At 38.7% G+C, this 15,817-nt stretch overlaps 3 protein-coding genes and 2 non-coding genes across 13 annotated transcripts; 2 read left to right on the forward strand and 3 right to left on the reverse strand.

Annotated features, from left to right (window-relative positions):
- The first annotated feature begins 1,774 nt into the window (after positions 1 to 1,774).
- LOC131298094 (uncharacterized) lies at positions 1,775 to 2,434 on the forward strand. The gene has a single exon (XM_058323391.1). It carries the CDS (start codon positions 1,846 to 1,848, stop codon positions 2,167 to 2,169), a length of 324 nt encoding a protein of 107 aa, XP_058179374.1. The 5' UTR covers positions 1,775 to 1,845; the 3' UTR covers positions 2,170 to 2,434.
- A 2,886-nt stretch (positions 2,435 to 5,320) lies between these two features.
- TRNAN-GUU (transfer RNA asparagine (anticodon GUU)) lies at positions 5,321 to 5,394 on the reverse strand. Its single transcript has one exon. It is a non-coding gene; the product is annotated as a tRNA-Asn (tRNA).
- Positions 5,395 to 6,070: 676 nt separating this feature from the next.
- On the reverse strand, positions 6,071 to 7,805 carry LOC131298092 (protein CHLORORESPIRATORY REDUCTION 7, chloroplastic). The gene is made up of 3 exons (XM_058323390.1): positions 7,649 to 7,805; positions 6,769 to 6,902; positions 6,071 to 6,465 (listed from the first exon to the last, which is right to left on the reverse strand). The coding sequence occupies exons 1-3, from the start codon at positions 7,701 to 7,703 to the stop codon at positions 6,196 to 6,198; spliced, it is 459 nt and encodes a 152-aa protein (XP_058179373.1). The 5' UTR covers positions 7,704 to 7,805; the 3' UTR covers positions 6,071 to 6,195.
- A 674-nt stretch (positions 7,806 to 8,479) lies between these two features.
- On the forward strand, positions 8,480 to 12,684 carry LOC131298090 (uncharacterized). 9 transcript variants are annotated; one of them, XR_009190456.1, is made up of 5 exons: positions 8,593 to 8,728; positions 9,304 to 9,482; positions 9,631 to 10,480; positions 11,200 to 11,834; positions 12,148 to 12,684. XR_009190456.1 is itself a non-coding variant. In XM_058323384.1 (4 exons), the coding sequence occupies exons 3-4, from the start codon at positions 9,729 to 9,731 to the stop codon at positions 11,366 to 11,368; spliced, it is 921 nt and encodes a 306-aa protein (XP_058179367.1). In that variant the 5' UTR covers positions 8,480 to 8,597; positions 9,304 to 9,482; positions 9,631 to 9,728; the 3' UTR covers positions 11,369 to 12,117. The 9 variants fall into 9 exon arrangements, 4 of the variants coding, with proteins under 4 accessions (XP_058179367.1, XP_058179368.1, XP_058179369.1 ...); XR_009190455.1 differs by having other exon boundaries at positions 12,393 to 12,684; XR_009190454.1 differs by having other exon boundaries at positions 12,264 to 12,386.
- A 910-nt stretch (positions 12,685 to 13,594) lies between these two features.
- Positions 13,595 to 13,702, reverse strand: LOC131299362 (small nucleolar RNA snoR100). The gene has a single exon (XR_009190747.1). It is a non-coding gene; the product is annotated as a small nucleolar RNA snoR100 (small nucleolar RNA).
- Positions 13,703 to 15,817: the final 2,115 nt, after the last annotated feature.

Genomic DNA, 15,817 nt, shown 5'->3' on the forward strand with positions numbered 1-15,817 from the left:
TAGTTCACTTTTAGACTGCAAAATGGTGATCGTAGTTGTCCAAGTGTTTTACTAATAAACTAGATTCGAATGATTGTGATTGAATTGCACTGGCTTCTTTGCAATTGACTACAATGAAGCGGGCTTTTTTTCATTACCCAACAAGCGTTCGTTAACATTTTTCGTTTGATAAAACATGGAGAGGAGAGGGTGACCGCCTCAACTATCTTCTCAAAGTCTGACTATAGGAACCTTGGACCGTCAACGGTTCCTATTAGGAATCATCATTGATAAATTGCCACCACCCAACTAAGCTAAGAGTGGAACAAAGCCTCTCGCACAAAACACATTTGATGTTCAATCGGAGAAGCAGAATGAATCATGTAAGTATTTTACCGATTTTAATGCAAAAAAAACGAGACGCTTTTGCAACTTAAGTGAAAAAGTACTCCCCCATTGCAAAATTTGGTCTGTTACAAAAAGGTTTTGTAATTTTTGACTTAAAAGTAAAATACTTTTGTACGTAACTATTTTGAATATTGTTCATCAAATAAGAAATCTAGATCATTTTGAATTGGTGCTAAAAAAATTTAAGAACTATATACACAAATGAATTATTTGTCAGAAATTACTAGTACAAATCTGTTTTTAGAAAACCAACATTTTAATTGGTACGTAAAGAGTATTCATATCATATGATGATGGAATTGGTTGGAGTAATTTGGATAACGGGGTATTTTGGGCAACGGAATTTGGAGGCCTTAGCTTTTGACATGTGCGGATGCAGATGGGCAGGCTTTTCCGTGCATGATAAATTTGGTGAGCTCTCGCAAGTTGTGCCATCTTCCCGCTATCAACTCCCTCTTCAAAGTGAGATACGAAATTCTTGTCGTTTTCTCAGTTGAAGTTACCATTTTACCCTCCTCAATGACATGATACTACTACTTTACTACAAAAACCAATGAGACTTTTGTTTGCTTTTATGGTTGGATCAAAGTAAGTAGAGATAATCAGATAAAGGTTATTGAGGGTATTGCGATGAGTTTAATTGCTAAAATCACAAGAAATAACGTCGAGAAGTTTTGGAAATTTTTTCCCCAACCAGTGGAAAAAGAAAAATGACGAGGTTGTATATCAAATATAAACCATGAAGAGTTTTGTCAAACGGGAAGAAAAAAAAAGTCTCTAACGAAATACGTTATATAGAAACGAAATTATTTGAGCTGCTTCTGAAAATGCCTATGGTAACAAGATATTCTATGTGAAATTTGTGAAAGCAAAAGTTTCTAAACTTGTACCAATAAGTTTTGTTAAGAGAAGTTTTGTTAATTGTTAGTAGATCAATACAACCAAGTAAAAATGAGTCTATATCTTAAATAAAAGTGCAAAACACAGATTTTTAGGATTAGTTAAGGTTTAAAAGTCGGTTTGATTCACATAAACTTCATGAAAGTAAATTAAAAGATTAAAAAAAAGAAATTCATTTAGAGAAAAAAGCACAAAAGAACCACTCTTCCAAGAATAATAGTAATGAATAATTAGAGAATCGGTTATGCTACTGGCAGTCACTAGATTGTCAATAAACTAAGAGAATATTAAAAAAATAAAAAAAATATTTACACATAAAAAAAATGTGTTTATTTGTCTCTTTCTCTGTTATTAGCATTTTTCTCTAGAAATTGTGAAGGGGAGAAAAACAAACCAAATGGCATTTGTGTAGTTAATAGCAACGCAAGTGGCTTAACTTCACCTCTCCCTTTACTTAAACCTCCGGAAACGGACTCACCTCCCCCGTTATACCACAAAACAGAAAAAACCAAACCCCCTCTCTCTCTCTCTCTCTCTCTCTCTCTCTCTCTCCTCGCCATGAGCTCAAGGCAAAAGAGCCCAACCACCAGGCCCATGAGAGGAGGGACGAGGAGGAGACAAAACTCCCAACGGCGGCGTCTCCGCAGGGCTCAAAACAGCTCCAGGACCGCCGCCGTCACCGGTGGCGCGGCGTGCTCTTCCGTCGTTTCCGACAAGCTAGAGGCCCTTAAGAACCTCATACCCACCCACGCCAACGGGGAGAGAAAACCCGACCAGCTGTTCCAAGAAACGACCGACTACATCGTCCTCCTCAAGACCCAGGTCTTGATTTTGCAGAGACTCGTCGATCTTTATGGGTCGAATCAAAATGCTGCTGTATAGAGAGATTAATCAACTACTTCACAGATTATATGATGAAGACGACTCTTTATTTTTTGTTTTTTGTTTTCAAATTTTTTATTTTTTAGTTTTCAGATTTTAGTTTTGTAATGGGTTGTACGAGTATCTTGATTTCCAGCTTCCAATATCTTGAAAATTTTCTCTGATTTCCTAGGCATCCAAAGTAACGTCCTTTTTTCCGCGATTTGTTAGTGGGAGATGGGTAAAATTAACCCAGCAATTTATCAAATTGTTGTTTGTTTGTGTTTGGGTTTGTTTAGTCAATTAAGGGTAACCTGTAATTTTTTACTTTCACCATTCTTGGATTTGTACGTATTTTTACAAGGCAAATGTGAGAGTGGGACAGTTGCAGGCAGTGTCTGAAACTGTGTCACCATGAATCCAGACAAGAGACATCTCTCTCTCTCTCTCTCTCTCTCTCTCTCTCTCTCTACAAATATGCAGCCAAGCCATGCCATGCCATGCGCGTCTATGGATGTCAGAAGGGACACAGATGTGCAGGGGGGAAGGGAAGGGGGTGAGGTGAGGCCATTCTGATGAATCACATGGTGTATCCTCAGTGGGGTGATGAAATTGACAGCACTGCCCTTATTGTTGTGGAAATACTCCTACATGCTGTGATGTGGTGCCCTTATTAGAAAAAAAAATGTGATTGAGAAGTTACTGTATTTTGGGAAGCCTCTGTTTACCATCCGATTCCTTTTTTTGTTTCTATCTGCATAGATTTACATTACACTTTCTACCTGTAAATTAAGTGTACCTCGGTGATTGCAGCTAACCGAGATGAAATTTGAACTATTTAATGCAGATTTTATCATTGATTGTCAAGATAGATAGTTTGAAACGTGCATTACACTTCCATAGTGCACGCAATGTACTATATCCTTCCTGTTTCGTTTGCGGTGGACTATTTCAAAATTACTTTTGAGGAAAATTGTATGCAATGATTCTTCTTCTTTACTTTTTTTCGTTTTACCGGAAATAGAATGAGAGTTTTTTTTTTTTCTTTTTCCAGATGACTATAGATGATGATGTTAGATTCAGGCTCCGTTCCGGTTTACCATCATTTTCTAAAAGTTCATTTTTTCAATTTTCAAATTCAAATATAATGAAAATGAAAAATATTATTTTTCATTTTTTTTGTACCGTATAAAAATCTCAATGAGATCTAATCAAACAAGATTCATATTAGTAGAAAAATTATTTACCTAAACACATAATTTTTTAACTTGAAATTACCTTTTTATTTAAAAAAATACTTTTTCTCCAAACCGGAACACCCCCTCAATACCTTTTTTTTTTTGGATCCGAAACACATTTCATAAAATTGCCAAGCGGCACTTACAGCGAATCCATCTGAATACAGAGAAAGAGAGACTACGACCAACCCATCACAGAAAAAATGCACACGAAATACAGGGACAAAGAGACGCAAAGTGTCTAGATCCTAAGCGCGAGCCAAGGCTCTCTACTCACCGCCACTAAGGGCCGGGACACGAGGAGTTAGCAATCTATCCAACAGTCACCTCGGGATGGCGAAGAATCCAAATCAAAGATAAGCACTACAATGCCGATGGAAACAGATAAGAATTAGCAAAAAACAGAAAATGCAGCACCGCGGACGAAACCACTAAGCACGCCGGCCTGCTTCGGCCGATCCCCGCACGACGCCTGTTATTGAGGCACAAACGAGATCGCAAACCAAAGCGAAGGAGATGACATCCCGGCAAGCCTCCGCTGACACGCGAGGCTCCGAGCATGGAGATCGAGGTAGAAATCCTCCTGGGCTAAAACTCCGATCAAACCACGACTTCACGGCGCCCGATGACTGCAAAATCTTTTCGGCCTCTTCAAACCCCCAGGGTAGAACCCACGGCTGTGAACTAGCAGAACCCAGGCTCCGGAGCCAAGCCCCGACCCTTATACCACCTGCTCCGAGGTCAAGCCCCGCGAGAGTTATTCGCCCACCGCCTCAACCCACCAGATTCAGGAGACCACCGGACTGGCAACAAGCCGAATTGGGAAAAAAAACCAGTCGAAGAAGTCCGAACAAGCCAGATAAGCAAAAACAGAAGAACAGAAAAAGAAAACCCCTTCACCTCGTCCTCTGTTATTAACCCCAAACCCCAAAAACTAATCACCCCGCACCCCTGCGCCACCATCATCGCCACCAAAACGATCTGAAAGATTCGGAGGGAGCTGAGCTAAAGGAGGAACTCTGGCCAAAAAACCCAGTCCTCCAAGCCAGTCGCACTCCATTAAAATCCCCAAATCAGAGGGCGAGAATAGGGGCTAAGAAAGACGGGATGAGAAGGTGAAGAGGGGGGGGGGGGGGGGGGGGGGGGGGGGGGGGGCTGGAGGAGGGAGAGGAGAGGGGAAAAACAAGACCGGGAGAACTTCCCCCGGAACCCTAAACAGAGGCTGCTGAGGATTCTAGAGAGAGAGAATATAGGATGTCTGAGGAGTAGAGTCCTAAAATCCTCCCCTCAATACCTCATCCGCCAAGAAAAATGATCACTTGGGCAAAGTCCATTCTTTTTGCACGTGGAACGTTTTTACCCCTCATTGTCATTCAATTCTACGTACTTATGGTGTGTATTCACTAAATAAAATAAGTACTTATTTTTTCAAATTAAAGGTAATGTATTGTGAGAAATAGGGTGACCTATCTTATAAAACAAAAAAATAAGCATTTAAAAAAATAAGAATCTTAACGGAACGAGGTCTTAATTTCTAACATAAAAGCAATGAGCAGGCGATTACTGCATATGCAACTTATCTAAAAATCCCAAGGGCTTGGTCATGTGGTCAAGGCCTTAGATTTCTGAGTTTGCTCCCTCTTGAACTTTGAGATGGTATCAGTTTCTTTAGGTCTAGTTTATACAGAGTTTTGCTCTGACTTTAAAATGGGACTTCCGCTAGTGGACGGTGAGATTAGTTTTCCAAAATTAGTTGAGACGCATGTAAACTAACTTGGACACCTGATTATAAAAAAAAAAATATGTAAGTCAAAAACTCAAAACCCCTCGCAATTTTTTAGGATACAAAACGATAATTACAATTCTGGGAATGCTGCGAATGCATGACTAGCATGAAACTCGTTTTTTGGTTGCATTTGAAGATAAAAATAAAGCGCTAGAAGGAGGGCTCGAACCTCCGACCTTGTGGTTAACAGCCACACGCTCTAGCCAACTGAGCTATTCCAGCTTTGTTACCGGGGTTTAGTAATTTTTATATATAACACTTCTACTTTTCTCTTGGTTTCTCATGAGACTTTTTGGAGTTGCCTAATTCTTTCAGATGTCTTGATTAGTTATGGCCGCCGATTTTGCCACTCTCTTTTTGTTAATGTCACTCCTCTGTAAGTGTATTTTAATTGTTGGACATTGAATGGATTTAGTACTTTGGTGATATTAATCAGTGTTAGTTCCCATGGGATTGGAGTTATAAAAGCAGTCGGATATTAATTTTGTTGTTGAGATACACAAGGTTAAAAATCAATTGGTGAATCTTCAAATTGATGTTGTAGAAAGCTTAGCTAGGTTTCGATAAATATGTCTGTCTGTAAATTGGAAGATCATTTCATAATCACCAAATTGGAAAAGAGTTGAATGCGCTCTTTTTTAATACTTTGACATTATGCATAACGTAGTGAAAAAATCAAGTCTTGCAAGAGGAACCTTATGCATGATTGATTCCATGAATATCACGTGTTATATTTCTATCACCTATTCGTAAAATATAGACATTACTATATTTTAATAGCACGGGCCATTATTAGTAAACGTCTTTTGGAAACGGGCATCCTTGCCAGATAGCAACTGTGCAGCAAGAAGTAAGCCCAGGGTGGGCGCAGAACAATTTAACTAAGAGCACAATTCTATTTAGGGACCGGAGAAAATCAATCTTAACCCATTTCAAAAGCAAATTGAGACAACATCTCAAGGGCCGGAACTCAATTTTCATGTACAGATTCAAACTCAAGAAGTACTAATTGATTGTTTTCCGTCACTCCAAGCGGACTTCAAACCACTGGATCGAGCCAACATCTCCATCGATTTCAAGCTCACAAACATATTTCACAAGATGCGTAACAGCATCATCAGTGTTCTCGAACTTCGCAAGGTCAGGGGGCAGGGCCTGGCCCGGCCAATTGTCGAGCCAACCCTTCAACCTATCCCTCAATTCTTCCTCGGAAACAAACTCCTCATTCTTTCCAGGCTCCAGTAGCAAATAAGTGCCTGTCTTTATATTTGATCTCCTCCTCCTTGCATACACCTGACCACAAAATGAACAAAAAATGTGTCAATTTTGGCATGCTTTAAGTCTATAGGCATCGCAAGGAGGAGAAATTAACAAAACATTCTGCGAACTAATCTACTGAGGCTCAATCCGTTCTGATCATTCTGCGAACAAATCATGCCTGAACACGTTTTCAAGTTTCTTGAGTTTTGCTCGAGCTTGGATTGATAGTTACAACATGTTAGAAAAACCAAGATTAAAAGCTCGACTCTTGAATGACTGCAATAAGCAGCTTAACGTACTCAGTTTGAAGAGTTTAGCTAGTAGTACTACATTCACCTTCACTGACTCCCTTTGCTTGCTTGCGATCCGAGTCAGTGTGGGATCAAGTGAAGAACTCGAGTTCTTGGCTAAAGCTAGGGACCCCAGCTGAAGACATGGAATCTGAATGTAGCATCTTGATACTCTTTGACCTGAAAAGAAATTTGCAAAAACAGCGGCAATTTCAATACTTCAGCGATACAAATCAATAAAGTTTGCTGTTCGGTCCATCCCCGTGGGCATATGAAGATTCATGAATTCGTACTCTGGATGAACAAGTTACTGAAGTATTTAACCCTTTCAGTCTTCCTTTCGGCCACCAGGGGTACATGCAGAGTGTTAAAATTCGCTCTTCGGTCCTTCCCTGGGCATGTGAAAATTCATGAATTCGTACTATGGGTGAACTAGTTATTAAGTATTTCACCCTTCCGGTCTTCCTTTCGTCCGCCAGGGGGATATGTAGAATGTGAAAATACATGTATATGGCTGTGTATGATTAGCCAGGTAATTAGTGGGTGGACATAACCAATTTCATTTGGCTAGTAGTATGCAACTTCACCAACTAGTAGTATAGTAGTGAAAACCTTAACAGTACTATAGCCTTCAGAAACTGTATATTATATCGCATTTTTCATGTTCTAACAGATATATACGTCGAGAATACCCTCTCATCTGATGCGGGTATATTCCCCCGTTGTATCTAAGCAATCAAATAGGCCCGGAAACTAGTCAGTTGAAGCCCCAAACACATTCGTTTCGTAAGAGACAGAAAAAAGAAGAAAAAACCTTCGACAACGCATACGTATAGGGAAAAATGGTTCAGATACTAACACAAGGCGAAGTGGTTTGTGTCCAACAGTATATATATAAGTATAAAGGAAGCATAGAGCGTACGTACAGCTGAAATTTTGAATTCCATCGGCAAACAGAAGTTTCCCGGCTGCTCCCTCCATTGTTAATGGCAACGCCGGAAGCTAGCAATAGTAGTAGAAGACTGTCCTCCAAGGAATGATCAGAGAGTACGTGTAGATAGATGGATGACGAATTTGAACCTCTATTGTCTTTCTGTCTCTTGCCATCACTTTTCATCCTATTTTCGGAAATACTCCCATGCTAACTTCATTCTCTAATGAAAATTTAAGGGGCAAATTAGTAACTTTCTTTCTTTTTTTTGGGCAAATTACATTTAAAAGTCTCCTATATGCGGTTTGGCTTCGCCTATGTGCATTTTACTTCCTATTGTTTGTACGTATATGCAACCAGGGCTGCAAACGACCCTTGCTCAACTGAGTTTTATCGAGTTTGAGCTCGGTTTATTTATTAAATGAGTCAAAAATTTGAGCTTGAACTCGGCTAAACGAGCCAAATACTTGAGCTCGAGCTCGGCTCGAGTCTTAACGAGCCGAGCCCTTAACGAGTCGAGTTTAGTCATCTCTTTAATAGAGCTGAGTCTTCTCAACGAGCCGAGCTTTTGTCGAATAAGCCGAGGTCCAAATGAGCTGAAAACTCGAGCTTGAACTTGGATCGTTTACTAAAGGAGTCGAGCCGAGTCGAACTCGCGAGCTCCTCGATTCATTTACAGAGCAACGAGTTGCAATTTTTGAAATAAAAAATATGTATTTGCTAAAATAATTTTTAAATTTTTTTTACCGTTTAAAAGAATAAAGATTCATATTACACTATTTCTGACAAATACATTTTTGTTTTTCCCTACCTAGGAACCTTAATTAACAGGCGCCAACGGCCTCCAGGCTCCGAAGGTTTTAAATATAATCACAAAAACGGGAGGAAAAAAAAAAGTTTTTGATCAGCGAAATAGCCGCTCAAGCCCACCTTATTTAGCAATGGTAAAATTCTGTATCTCCTTTACGTCTTTTCCCATCTGAATTTCTCTCTGTAATTCCTATATGCGTCGATTATAGAGGCGAGGGGTAAATTGTTGATCACGGGCCTTCAGGGGTTTCTTGGATTCAACCAGGTAAGTTGATTTTCCCTTCACTTTGTTGCTATATAAATCCCACCTGTTGTACATGACAATGAACACTTGTAAAACCTGGTTGCGAAATCAGACACGCCGTTGTGGGTATCTAATGAAATCGATAATGCCCAATTTTAATCGTGTAAACGTTGCATGGATTAATCCAGGAAACAGAAAGGGAGGTTTAATTGAATAGTCTTAAATTGCCTGAGTTTACTGGTTTTATTCGCATAAACAGATGTTCGGGCTATCTTGCGCGCACCTCGATTTATTCCGACCGGGCAAAGTTTTAGTGGCTCCAAGATTTGGAATGTTTGGCATATCTAGATAGTTTTGATTTTTGGAATTTGTGATTTCCATTGATGTTCCTGATTTAGAACAATCGTGGTTGCCTCTGCTCGTTATTTCATCGCAGCGACACAGGCTGTTAATTTGATGTTAGAACAAAAGAAATCTGGGTTTGTCACATTATATGAGGGAATTGAATAGTAGCACCTATTTCTATGTTTTTTTTTGGTCACATTTTTTTCAAGACCCAAGCTGAGGAAACCCTTGTTCTTTCTGTTAACTTGCAGGCGTTAACCCCAAGGGGGTGGTCTGGGCTGGGACATAAGGGTTTGCTTCCTCCTATAGTCTTAGGTTCGATTCTCCTTGCTGATAACTCTTTGGGCCACCTCACCCCACGCATATGCATGCGAAAGGGCTGTGAGAGGGGCGGTAGGGATTAGTCCGAGATGCGCGCAAGCTGTCTCAGGTACCTTGTATTACAACCAAAAAAATTGTAAGAGTTGTGTTTTTAGACCCTTCTAAGTTATTATCATGATCGATCTTTTTTGTTCCTTTTTATTGATTCTTACTTTCTCTTGTAAAATAATAATATTGTCTTTTCCCCCATTGAGCAGCATGGTTGCAATTGAGATGGAAAAGATCCTTAGAAAAGATTGAAAATCTAGACAAGCAGTGGAATCAAACAACGGATCATTGCATACAAATTACAAAGATGCAACCCCAGTTTTCTCCTCGTGATGGCAATCCAAGTGGTCCAGGAAGAGTGTCAAGTTCCTCTGCTTCATCATCTACTTCATCGTTTGATCCTTTTCTCGATGTAGATGACGACGAAAACGACATTCATGATACTTCCACCCCCAAGTATGGACAGGATAGCCCTATTTCTCCAATATCAGTAGTCAAATCGGCTGCAGAATGGAGCATGATAAGTGCGTCGCCAATGGCTGGACTGCATTCTCCTCATACTCCAGAGTGGAGCATGCACGGTGCATCTCCAAAGCAATCCCCTCCTATTCAAACCATGGGGCAGCCCGGTCCAGATTACGACCCGAATAGGATTCCCTCTTCCATTTTTGCTAGCAAACCTGCCAACCCTATGGATTGGAGTGTGGCTTCCAACGATTCATTGTTTAGTATTCACATGGGGAATAACAGCTTTAAGTCTGGAGAATTGACCACTGTAATGGAAGTAGCAGGTGAAAATCTTGGAAGGAGTGACAGTATGAGGGAGGACTCCCCAGGAAAACAAGTGGAGGATGAGAAGACAAAAGCGGTTGTTATGACGGAAAAAACAGAAGATCTTAGCAAGGGAAGTGTGGCTCGTACGGAGCGGGTGGGTTTTTCATTTTTTAGTGCTAAACTTTCTGGAGAAATACTTCCTGTTGATGGTGCACGTACTTGTGCTAGCACCCCTCGCCTTTCGTATGGGAGTGAAAATAGCAGCCGATCTTTTGCCTTCCCAGTGTACGTTACTTCTTTCTTACACAATTTTGTGCCATTCCCCATGGTTGCATGATTGATTACTTGAGGTTGGGTTTGATCTTGGAGTTGTGGAGGGAATGCACAAGGGAAAGATTGGACATATTTGAATTACTTTTCCCATTCCGGTTAATTTTCTTCTTCAAAATCCCTCTACAACTGCAAGGACCAAACATAGCCTGATTGATACATATTAATTGTGTTTTTCATGGTTGATCGTAGGAATTTTGTTCCGTCCTAATGTCTCCCATGCTTTTCGTGTCATACACTTCTGATTTGGTGTCTATGAGGATTGTTGAAGTTTGAACAATTTAAATTTGGCCAAATTGGCGTGTTTGTTTACTTCTGGCCACCAACGTTGTTGTACTCTTAACACAGTTTAGTTCCTGACCATGATCTCTCTCTCTCTCTCTCTCTCTCTCTCTCTCTCTCTCTCTCTCTCTCTCTCTCTCTCCATTTTATCGTTTCTTTTCTTTATACCTTTTTAAGTGCGGATTGCAGACTTGTACTTGTGCACTTTTGTTTTTGAACTGAGTACTCGTGCACTTCAAGTTCGTAGTTTTACCAACTTTTTATTAGACAAAGAGAAAATACCCTTACTGCTGATTAAGCAAATTATATTTTCAAGGGTTTTTCAACATTCATATGCATTAACCTATTCATTTCCAAGTCAATAACTGAGGCACTGCCTTTTCTCATCTCAGATTCACAAGAGAAGATGGAAGAAGTGGATCAGTGAGGGTTGGTCCTGACATTTTGCAGTCAAAGCCCCGTGAGACACCTCAGTCACAGCCACAAGCCCAGCCAGCGACCCCAAAACCTGCCGAAACAAGATGGTTTTCTTGCTTCTCTTGTTGCCCACATTGCTGCTGAGACTCCAAGTTTATGGACGTTAATCTTACTTTGAAAAAATCGACTGATTGGTTCTCCTTACTTCATTTCCTGCCTAAACTGTTTGGTATGAAGATCTGGAATTGGCTTGGGCTTATGGAAGGCTTATTGCACCTCTGAAAGCATAAGTAAGCTTCCTATCAAAATTTTGAATTTTGAGATTTCGCAGCTAAGTAATTATGTTAGCAGTTGGTTTTACTCCTAAACAAGAAGGCAATTTACATGTAATTGTGAATCTGAGGTTGACGATGCTGGGTAGAACTTAAACAAGTCTAGGAAAGTTTGATCAACCGTCTGTCAATTCCTTCAGTTTGTTATTGCAGTTCTTGATTCTTATGTGGTTTATAGCCGATGAAATCAATGGTGGGGCTAGAATTGGAGGTACATCAGTTTTCTGCGACCACCCACAAGCCGCAAGGACGTGCCAACCAGTCCTCATGGTGATTTTGTAAGTTCTCTTTTCGGAGAAAGAGCTCTTGGTTCTACTCCTCAGTATGGGTTTTAGCTACTCCACATGTTGAATGCATTATAGCTTTGCCACCATTTTGTATGTAACGGCCCCGGTTAGAGGCCTTGTATTCCTGAATCTGCAGAACAATGCAGTTTTCATTCTTACTTGGTTTTCGGTTGCCTTGCACTGTTGCACAGTGTAATACTTCACACATGGAACTCACTTGAACCTCTCATTTTTGTAGACACGGAAATAATAATAAAAATGCTGGCAGGTTTTTATCTTGTCGATAATCCGATATATATTGCAGGAAGAATGTTGAGGTAGATTGCAATCTAAGAACCCTTTTCTCTCTCAGTGTGAAACTCACGTATACGGTTAAAATACGTTGGCTTTGCTCGAACTTCTTTGTTGTATTCTTTTCAGAACTACCCCGTATCCCACTCTGTATTTCTAGTAGGAAAAACATGTTGAGAAGAAACGTTCCTCTGTTATTATCAAAAAATGTGGGAACAATTCTAATGGCTGAGACTCAATCTTCAATCTTGGTCCAAGCTTTCGATCCGAATCTAGCTGAGGGTGTAGTAGGGGAAGAAAGAGCTTTTTCTGAGACAGAAGCCAATTCCGAGTCACAAACGGAGACTAAAGCAAGTGTTGGATTCAAAGCGGGTGTTAAAGATGGGAAGCAAGGCATTTGCCGTCCTAGTTCTAGCAGCTAAGGCAGCTCGGCTAGCTGCTCTTCCTTTTTTGGAGAACAGCGACGATATAACCTGGTCCGAAAGAATCTGTATACTGAGTTGAAGGAGAAGGAACTTATTGGGAATTTGGAAGAGCCGTTGTTCCATGAGGCCTCAATCATCTCCTTTTCCTTCTGTACAATATACTGGTTACTTTTGCTTTGTTGAGTAACTTGAGTTCAAAATTTTCTTCACATACTAGTATTTGACAACAATGGAGCTTTTTTTTCTTTTCTGATAAGTAAAAAAAAAAAAAACTCCACTACATGCAATGAAGAAGATGGAGAGGGTCAACCTAACTCTCGACGAGGCCGAAAGCAAAATCTTAATAAGTGAATTGTTGTCGAATTATATAGTTGTTTGGTAATATCTTTTGGTTTTTGTTGTTACTAGCAGCAAACCTGTACAATGTACGAGATATCTAGAACTTGAAAATTGTAAAGTTGATTAAATACGGATAATGATTAAAGTAAATAATTATGATAATAATAAAAGTGCTCACAATTTTCTAAGTTCTTAGTATTATTACACTATTTACTAGCTGCAAATTCATGCAATGTAGTATGTGATATATTTGGAACATAAAAAAGCTGTTGATTTTGTTGATTTTGCCACTCCCTTTTTTGTTAACGCCACTCCTTTGTAAGCGTATTTTTTGTGTAAAAATACACTTGCAGGGGAGTGGTGTTAACAAAAAAGAGAATGGTGAAATCATTCTCCCATAAGAATTGTAAAGTTAAATAAATGGAGTGATTTTCGCACTCCCCAAATTCTTAACTGCACTCGTACTCTCCAAAGTGTTAACTTTGGGAAGTGCGAAAGTCATTATAGAGTCGGGTAGTACAACAACAACTACAACAATATAACATAACCCATCTAGTCTCCAATCATTGGAGGTATGGGCGGGGATGATTGGAGACAGACCTAACCTTTGGCAATATATGCACAAAGTGACTGCTCTCAGAATACCACTAAAACAATGGTCCCCCTAAACCTCCAAGAACTGAGGATCTACAAGGACGTTTTGTTGTAAAACCATGCCCCCAAATCAAAGCCAAATGGCATCAGAGAGGACAGACCTAGAGACCCAAATTAATTTATGTGCACATTACTATGTTTCTTTCATTGATAGTCTAAAGCATCGGTGTGCACATAATTATAGAGTCGGGGAGTGCAGTTAACAATTTAGGGAGTGCGAAAATCACTCTCCAAAAATCTCCCCTTACTTTTTTTCATTAGTTGTAGTTATTTTTTAGGAGTAATTTTCGCACTCCTCAAATTGTTAACCGCTCTCTCATTAAAAATGCAAAAATTAATATGAAGTTGATTTTCTCCCTTTGAAAGTCAAAGTGGAGTTAACAATTTGGAGAGTTTGAAAATCTAACTCACCATATCAATAGATACAATAGGGGAGCATTTCGTCTTCAGCTACGAACGACTTGAGCTGTTTTTTAAACCAGAACTCGTATCTTCAAGACACGTTTTTTAGCTCAGGTCATAACTTCGCATGTTCAAGTTGAGATTTGCTTCCAAAACGGATTTCTACGTTTGAGACCGTCCTATGGTACACACCCCTTGTTAGGGGGTGTACCGTACACACCATGATTTTAAGCCATTGGATTTCAAAGTGAATAATCCGGACCACCCATTTATTAAATTAATTAATAAAATAAAAAAAGGGCTTAGCAGGTAACAAGTTGTTCTCTCCTCCTTAATTTTCTCTCTCTCCCCCTCATATCTAAAATACTACAAATTATATAACATAACCATAATTGTTATGACAACACAAAAAATTGGCAATTTCTTACAATAATGTGTCGTACCAAAAGAAATCGATCAAAAGATACTAGATACAAAACCAAAATATGTCATAACACAATCAATAATTATTATACCTCCTCATCGGCTCCCTAATTCAATAAAAAAAGAATATTTTCATCCGATTAATGGTCTAACGATAAGCGATGAACTTCATTCTTGGTACATTTGATCGAATTCATATTCTATAAAAGATAGACGGGTCCGATCGAACAAAAACGGCTTACATGAGGCTCAGTTGGTGCATTATTAGATATTAATATGCATTTGGATACATTAAAAGTCTTTCGATTACGTAGTTGTCAATATCCGATAATCTCTAATTTTGGTGACAATGCTGAATATCGTATAACTTGACATCCTAACAGTCCTGATCGATCATTCTAAAAATACACTCACTAACGACATTTAGATTGTACATTCAATTTATATTTGATATGAAACCTAGTCATCTGTTGTAGTTGAATGTAAGGTAGCCATGTGACCGTGACACAATAATGACGATTAATTTGGGTATAATTCTTACTTTTTGGTGAATTTCTTGGATGAAAAATTTGAGCAAGAACATCATTTTTACTTTAAATTATTGAGGCATTGTGTAGGGACAAATAAAAATTTGAAAAAATAGTGTGGAGGGAATCGAAAATTAAGATAATATGGTGGAAAGTTTAAAATTTGAAAAAATAATGTGGCAAGAAGTGAAAATAAATAGTAGTATGGTATTTTGCTGATTATAACTATCATTAATTGAACATTTCGAATTGAATTTTTTTTTATATGATACGTTATGAGTATGAAAACGTCAATTTATGGTATAGTCATAACAAATTTGGTTATATTACTGAATTTGTGGTTTGATATTTTGCTGATTATAACTATCGTTAATTAAACATTCCGATTGAATTTTTTTATACGACACGTTGTGAGTATGAAAGCGTCAATTTATAGTATTATCATAACAAATTTGGTTATATTACAGAATTTGTGGTATGGTATTTTGCTCATTATAACTATCATTAATTGAACATTTCGATTGAATTTTTTTATACGACACGTTGTGGGTATGAAAACGTCAATTTATGGTGTTGTCATAACAAATTTGGTTATATTACAGAATTTGTGGTTTGATATTTTGCTGATAATAACTATAGTTAATTAAATATTCCGATTGAATTTTTTTTATATAATACGTTGTGGGTATGAAAACGTAAATTTATGGCGTTGTCATAACAAATTTGGTTATATTACAGAATTTGTGGTTTGGTATTTTACTGATTATAACTATCGTTAATTGAACATTCCGATTGAATTTTTTTTATACGACATGTTGTGGGTATGAAAACGTCAATTTATGGTGTTGTCATAACAAATTTGGTTATGTTACTGAATTTGTGGTATTTTACAAATGTTTTTTGTTTAGGTATA

The sequence above is a fragment of the Rhododendron vialii genome, chromosome 8a (assembly GCF_030253575.1).
Source record: "Rhododendron vialii isolate Sample 1 chromosome 8a, ASM3025357v1".
Taxonomy (NCBI): domain Eukaryota; kingdom Viridiplantae; phylum Streptophyta; class Magnoliopsida; order Ericales; family Ericaceae; genus Rhododendron; species Rhododendron vialii.

Coding starts and splice junctions, on each gene's coding strand:
- LOC131298090 (XM_058323384.1), top strand. CDS start 9,729: ATGCAACCCCAGTTTTCTCCTCGTGATGGCAATCCAAGTGGTCCAGGA. Junction 10,481..11,199: donor CGATCTTTTGCCTTCCCAGT/GTACGTTACTTC, acceptor TTCTCATCTCAG/ATTCACAAGAGAAGATGGAA.
- LOC131298092 (XM_058323390.1), bottom strand. CDS start 7,703: ATGGAGGGAGCAGCCGGGAAACTTCTGTTTGCCGATGGAATTCAAAAT. Junction 6,903..7,648: donor TGGAATTCAAAATTTCAGCT/GTACGTACGCTC, acceptor ATTTCTTTTCAG/GTCAAAGAGTATCAAGATGC. Junction 6,466..6,768: donor AGCAAAGGGAGTCAGTGAAG/GTGAATGTAGTA, acceptor TTTTGTGGTCAG/GTGTATGCAAGGAGGAGGAG.
- LOC131298094 (XM_058323391.1), top strand. CDS start 1,846: ATGAGCTCAAGGCAAAAGAGCCCAACCACCAGGCCCATGAGAGGAGGG.